A 7,663-nucleotide genomic window follows, 5' to 3' on the forward strand; every position below is an offset into this window, starting at 1 on the left:
GCCGTGGTATATGAAATGGTACATTCTACTAAATACTATAAAAGACATCAACTGAGTATGCAACTGAACACTTCTGTTTTTGTTTTAGGCAGCAGTCACCAATATTCCTGGGAGTGGGTTGGGTTTAAAGCTGCTTCGAACAGTATTCCAGGTTTGCTTAAAATGGAGTGAGTGAGTATGGTTAAAGGCCGCTTTTAGCAATATTCCAGCAATATGATGGCAGGGGACACTAGAAAAATTGGCTTTACACATTGTACCCATCCGGGAATTGAACGTGGGAATTGGGTAGTTCGCCTCAGTAACTTGATAGCATGTCATGGCACCTTGATCGACGTTCATAACATCAACCATTGGATTATTCAAATGTCACCATAGTAAACCAGAAATATTGCTCCATGCACACACAAAAGAAGTGTATATTTCCGTTACTCTCTAATACTATCTTACTTCTTTGAGTTCAGCAACACACTGAGAATAGTCTTCTTGCGGATATGTGACTTTTGTGTCCATTTCTGCACTCCTTTATCGTGGGGATGGGCTGCTCTCTGCCGTTCGACCTCCACCATCTTGATATTAATACACGCCACCCAGAAGGAGTTAGAGGTCGTTTCCAGGATAGTTCCATCAGTAAGGTTATAGTGAGCTACAGAGCTGAAAGAAACAAATTGAAAACATCAATTAATGTTCAAAGTAACACACAATTTATTGATTTCAAAATACAATGATCAATAATAGATGTTTCTGTGTAAGAGTCTTACACCATTAACATAAACAAGAAGTTGTTATTCATATAGTCGTTTGATTTATTATGACTCACCAACTACAAAAATGCCTATGAAACAGTTCAATTATCACTTTTTCTATTTCATGTTCAACTGCAATATTTCTGTCCCAGTAGTCGCTTTCCAAATTTTCAACATGGGCACATCAATCAGTCCACTCGTTTACACCAATCAGCTGACAAAGGTGCACCCCTTCACAATAATAAACCCAACCAGTTGTGACACGGTCACGCAATTCATTAGTATTCACTTGATCAGAGTAGATAACACTCTCTGTTTCTGATTCTCAAGAAAAAATATTATGTGATAAATGCATAAACCAAAATGTCTGCAACATACCGATCATCTGCAAGGGGTTCATTGTCGTAGTACAGGTCATCTATCTTTGCTGCATTGTTTCGCTTACATTCCTGCAATACATCGGAAATGAAAATGTCATCACTTGAAAATGCATTCGATCATATTTATTAGGGCTGGATATTGCCCTGATTCTCATATTGCGATACATTGGAATAATTTCAGAGATATTGCAATACATATTGTGATATATTGACTGGAAGGTTTCTGTCCAAGTGCCCACATCATAAATTCATAATAGCTCTCAGTGAGCAACATCCCCATTCCCATTGTCAATGGCCATGACTTACAGCTGAATAAAATGATATAGAGCCTTAATGTAGAATGTTTAATTGAAGTACTGTATTGCAACAAAGTTTTGCAAACATAATGTTTGCTTCAACAGAATGCACTTCAATGCAGTATGTAATTATTGTTACTGTATGTCAGTGACTCATTCAGATTAAAACTCCAATATAAACATGTGTTTACATGAACTATTGCAAAATGAAACAAAAACATGATTTAGATGAACTACTTGAGCTTAAAATCTCATGAGATCTCCAATATCTAAGATCCTTGACTACAATGTCATTACACAGTCCTACAAAATGTATCAGACTTTGGCCTTGATGATAAATTGATAACATATGTCCCATTATAAAACAAAATGTTCACTCAGAGCCAGAGGTTCTACTAATAAGACCAAAAAAAAGATTGGTCAAATCTTTGAAGGGAATTTAGAAGTGGAATGCATAAAGAAAGCAGGATTTATGGATGTCACCTTCTTTACTGTGAATAGCACGACATTCAAAGTGTATGTTTGCTCCTTCATGACCTGACCTGATGAAGGAGCAAGCATACACTCCGAAAAGTCGTGCTATTCATTCAGAAGTTGACATCCATAAATCTTGCTTTTCTTAAAATATTGGTCCATTTGAGGCCACTTAATGCCCCCAAAACGTCACATATAAAACCATTCAAACCCCCAAAACTTATAGCATTTGGAAGAATATTTGTCACTTTTGGAGCCACTTTTAAAGACACTTCCACTTGTAAAATGTAAAATAAGCGTATATTTGGCACTTTAGAGCACATTTTGTTGCTATGGAAATCAAAGGCAGATAGTTCAATGGGAGCTAACTTTGGATGACCCAATATATTGGAGAATCTGAACCATATCACGATAATTGTATCGCAAGATACTGTACCGGTATATACTGGTTTACCGGGTGATATTGCACAGCCTGTAATTTTTTGCTAAAAACTAGATGCAGGTTGTGCACATTTTACAATGACACTTGATCATTTGTTCAATGTTTTATATCTCCAATTTATTCTGTTAAATAGCCTGTACCCATTTTGTACAAAGGCTTTGTTTCAAAGTCACATCCCAATCACATCACCAATATCAACAATTTAGCTTATAATTTCACCTGCTCATGAACATAAACACCAGTCAAAATAATTGAGAGCTCTGAACTGAATTTTCAAAAGATTGCAGTTGCATACTAGCAAGGCCTTACTGTAGTGAATCAAATCAGAAAACTGATATAATTAATTTGTTACCAAGAATATTTATTCCAGTATATAAACGCAGGGTGAGGGAAGTCATTCAGACTTGTATTTGATACAGTATGCATGGTTGATCGTTTGACTGGACATGGTTTGAAGTTACTGTAGGCCTAATAATAGTAATATTATATTTATAATGTCCATATCTGATAAAATTATGAAGCATGGTAAGTGACAAAAAGCAGATGAATTTTTCAAAGAATCTTTGCTATGAATCAGTATATGTTTGTGATGACTTCTGATCATGGCACTTGTAGTTGGTCAACAAGTGAGAGAGACACATCCTCAGAGTAAAGCAATTAACATTCAGATCAATCAGCAAAATAAAATAGGTTAAAAGTTATCCAATAAACACTGACTGTATTGTTTAATTAATTTTAAAATCTATCATATTTTAACTTTTTTTTTTTAAAGAAACAGTGGTATACAGTCAGTCTGAAACAGTCAGACTGTATTTATTTGTGCAGATCAAAAAAAAAAGATTGGAAACACTGAACATAGCCAAGATTCAATAGATCAGCATCTCTTGCTTAGAAGACTCAACAATTTCTACACTGCAGTGTGACAAAAACATTTAACTAGATTTCTATTTTTATTATTTTCTTTAAGTGGACATCCACGGTGCAAAAGTGACACTTGTTTAGAAAATCGTAGTAAATGTTCAAACTACAGACCCTTGTAAAAAGTATTCTGACACTTGACGTAATTCCATAGACTTACAAGTCTAGATGTTATTTCAGTGTAGCATAAATAATTTCCATGAAGTGAGTTTAGGATGGATCTTTGTAAAATTTGACAGGCAAATTTGAAAACATCTCTGCTCTGCGCACATAATTTCAGCTCAATTTTCCGACCACTATTTAACTAATGACATCACATTTATCAACTTACACAACAACTCCACAATGCACAATCCCATAGGCCGCCATGTTGAAGGAGTTCACGGCACTGTACAATTGTTGATTAAATTGTTGCCATTCCATAAATAGGCAACGGAAAATTAAACAGAAATTATGTGATTCGGTAAGATGATTCCTCACAAATGTGCACAATTTAACTTTGATCTTACGAAAATTAAATTCAAGAAAATTATTTATGCTACACTAAATTAACATGTAAGTCTATGGAAATTACGTCTAGTGTCCGAATACTTTTTTGCACGACTCTGTGTGTTCCGGGCCTCTAACAGTAAACCTGACATGTGTCAATTTGTGATCGAAAATAGGACAATAACAACCTCTTTAATATATCCAATTGTTGTTCCAGCAAAATCAGTAATGTCAACATATTGCAGGTCTGTGGAAAACGATGCTGGGTTGTACTTTTGCTTATTACGAACAAATATTCGAATATTTCTTTGACGATTCATAGTTTCGATGCATGTTCCCGTAGCGTTCATCAAATCAAAACAATTCTAAGTTGGCGCCATCGCAACACCGCAGATAATAACAGTACAACTAAACAAAAGGTGAATAAGAACTTCCCAGCATATATTTTCTTGGAATTTACTTATATCATTTTAGAGTATTTTATTGTGTCGTCTGTAATTTTCCCCTCTACATCAAGACAGCAACTCCCATACCGGTGACATGGTAGTTAGTTGTCTATAGAAAATGGGTACGTCAACGACGCTTGTCAAAGCATTCTATACCAATAATTGTGTGGGAAACGTCTCACGGAAACCCCGAAACGGCGGTTTTAATTTAAAAGTAAATCACAACAATATGATGACACAGCATTCTATTAATCTGTATTAAGTTCATATTGACCAAAGACGCAAATGGATGCATGTTTATGTGCATAGCTATGACATACTTCAGGTAAACAGACACATTTCTAACAACCCTGAATGCGCATGTGGATACCACAATAAAGATATTGTTCATGATATTTTTACATGTGTTATACGCTGATGTTAGAAATGATATGTAAATGGCCACAGCCTCCAAACTGTGTTATATGGAATACCTCCAGCTATCGACAAAGTCAATAAGAACATAACAGAGTCCCTGCATCAATACACGACTTGCTAAATTATTCTAGATCAATATATATGTGCTCAATTAATGAAATGTAACTGCAAGTTCAAGGTTCATAAGGACGTACAATGCAAATATGTGATTTAATTTGTCGTTTGTGTGCATGCAGTTCTTGTGTATTTTGTTTATATGATATAGGTACTGGTGAGGTATTAATAAAAGCAACGTTTTGCTTGTTTATTAAACCAGGTTCTTTGGGAATAAAAATATGCTTAAAGGGGTATCGGACAAAAGCCCCTTGGATCAAAAGCCCCTCGACCAAAAGCCCCTCTGGACAAAAGCCCCTCGCAAATTTGAGCACCCTTGTCAAAAGCCCCTCGATTCATGTATTTCATAAAGGAATGAACATTTCTCATGGCTCTTATTTATTTTATACAGTGTTATAAGTAGGAAAAAGTATTTCATATTTTATAAAGTATAATGAACTTTTCCCATTTCTCTTATATATTTATAAAGTATTTTAAGTCTTTCTTTTTGTGTATCTTTCCCAGATAGCACGTCGGTGGTGGGCCAGCCATGGCCCACCGTAAGCTGTACTGGTGGCTGCCACCGGTGGGCCACCTATGGCGTGTCCAGCTGATCTTCGATGGCCCACTGGTGGCACCAGCGGCAAACCAGTGGCCTACAAGTGGCAAGCCACTACACCGTAACGTATAGATTTGTCACCATCATCCTATTGCTGGTCTACGGGCTAACCATGAAGATCCGGGTTAGAATTGTTTCCCAGTCATAACAGACGACTAACGGGATCCTGTGGTCATGCTCGTTGACTTGGCTGAGTCATGTCATTCATCTTATCCCAATTGCTCAACATGTCAATAATGAACAGGGTTGTCTACAGACCACAGTCATATAGCTGGAATAGTGCTGTATGTGGTCTTAAAACATACAGAAACACACAGTCCACCACTATAGTTGTTAGTCTATAGTCACCTCTAGAACCACCCAGATAGCACTGGCCCACAGGTGGTAAGCACTGCAACCTAACGGGTAGAATCTGTAACCGTCATCATATTTCATCAATGGTGAGGGAATTCCGCGCTTTTTCACCCAGTTAAGTCTTTGTAATTCTTGTCTAAGTGTTTCATTACATACCTGAGGACTTCCTCTATTAATCATCTCACTTCTGATATTCTCAACGCTTTTTAATTTTCCCCTACTCACAATCTGCCTCCCACATTGAGTACTTTACTACATGGTGTACAGTTCGTTTGGATTCAAATGAGAACGACAAATGATTAAAAAACTCGAAATTGGGATAAGTGCACAAAACATAAATAAGACACATGGTCCTGAAACCTCTGTACCCAGCAGGGTCTGAAATCTGACGTTTTATGATCGATCGCGGAAAAAAATTGTTTTAGAAACCATCATGTAATATTGTGCTATTTTCACGTGTTGGGTACAGAGGTTTCAGGACCATGTGTCTTATTTATGTTTTGTACACTTATCCCAATTTCGAGTTATTTAATCATTTGTCGTTCACATTTGAACCCAAACGGACTATAACACCTATTTTAACATTCTATTATCAGTATTAGGAAACAAAGATTGTCTCAATAATTTCTGGGAAAACTGTAATATTAATTTATATATAATTTAGGGTCATTATATTATGAAGCAATAAAATGTTTCATGTCATTAATGATTTCTTGTCTTGAATTTTCCCATTAATACATAAAGTGAGGGGTTTGGGGTCATTTTACGAGGAGCTTTGGGTCATTTTTCGAGGGTCTTTTGTCCTGAGGGTTTTTTGGTCAAGGGGCTTTTGTCCCGAGGGGCTTTTGACCTAGACTCGTTTAAACACAATACTTCATTTTCAGACTGCTTATGTTTACACGTGGGCGATGTCGAAGTATTAATTACACTGGCTTGGCCAAAGTAGAATGTACTATTTATTTTTTAAATTATGTTTTTAATATAACGTGTGAGCTATTCTTGGAATTATTGCATATTAGCTATTTATACACAATCACCATCACATATTACACAAAATCTCGGTTAATGTTGCAACTGGAAGGTATGGCACGGCTTGTTGACTATCAAACGATATGCTCTTACAAAAAGACAGGTCTTTGTGATTGTTTCAAATATATATTGTGAGAGCCAATGTTTCTATCCAAGTTTTACATCATCGTCAAATGTAAACTATCGCTAATATCCGTGCATTGTAACCTACCTTTCTTAACAGAATGTCTACGTGTTGTTTTAATATGTGTACACAGAACACAGAGCGTCTCTAAAGTCATGAAAATATCAACAATGTCAGGTCACCTACACTAATGCACGGTGAAATAAACACTTTGTCATGTTGTTTCTCAGATTCGACCCCACTTCGACCAACAGACCGCAGTCCTAGTTTGGTGCACATCAAATTTTATATTTTGAAAGTGTAGTCTTTCCTATAGTACAACCAGAAATTATTGAGAATTTTAAGATTGTAATTTATTTGTTTTTCACTCATTACTCACGTATTAAATGTGAATATTAGCAGAACATAACGCCAGATTCAAAGACAGGTGAACAGTTAGTATTTTGTCAAGTCACCATGGGCAGCAATGCAGGCTTCAATGCGGCGGGGCATACTACTGATAAAAGAAGTTAGAAAGTCGTGGTCCATGCTGTCCCAATATCGGACCACCTCTTCTTTCATTTCAGCAATATTTGTCAGATTTTTCTTATTGACACTTTCCTTCATAAGTCCCCAAACATTTTCTATTGGATTTAGGCCAGGGCTATAGCTTGGCCAATCTAATAATGTCATATTTTGGGTCCGAAACCAGGCCTGTGAATGCTTTGAACGATGTTTTGGGTCGTTGTCGTGCTGGAAAATCCAAAAATTTCCATAGAACACGTGAGCAGATGGAAGTAAATGTCCCTCGAGAATATCTGTGTACCGCTCACTGTTCATATTCCCTTCAAATACACAGA

The 7,663-nt window shown here is 36.5% G+C and overlaps 1 protein-coding gene across 1 annotated transcript in view; it reads right to left on the minus strand.

Annotated features, from left to right (window-relative positions):
• Positions 1-4,200, minus strand: part of LOC124268187 — a 34,918-nt gene extending 30,718 nt beyond the window's left edge. The window contains exons 1-3 of the mRNA XM_046703210.1: positions 3,931-4,200; positions 1,122-1,192; positions 448-651 (exon numbers count right to left, since the gene is read on the minus strand). Coding sequence (XP_046559166.1) covers positions 448-651; positions 1,122-1,192; positions 3,931-4,092 — 437 coding nt within the window. The 5' untranslated portion in view covers positions 4,093-4,200. The remainder of the gene's footprint in view (positions 1-447; positions 652-1,121; positions 1,193-3,930) is intronic.
• Positions 4,201-7,663: the final 3,463 nt, after the last annotated feature.

This window comes from Haliotis rubra, unplaced genomic scaffold (genome assembly GCF_003918875.1).
Source record: "Haliotis rubra isolate DU_JTF1 unplaced genomic scaffold, ASM391887v1 Scf137, whole genome shotgun sequence".
Classification (NCBI taxonomy): Eukaryota; Metazoa; Mollusca; class Gastropoda; order Lepetellida; family Haliotidae; genus Haliotis; species Haliotis rubra.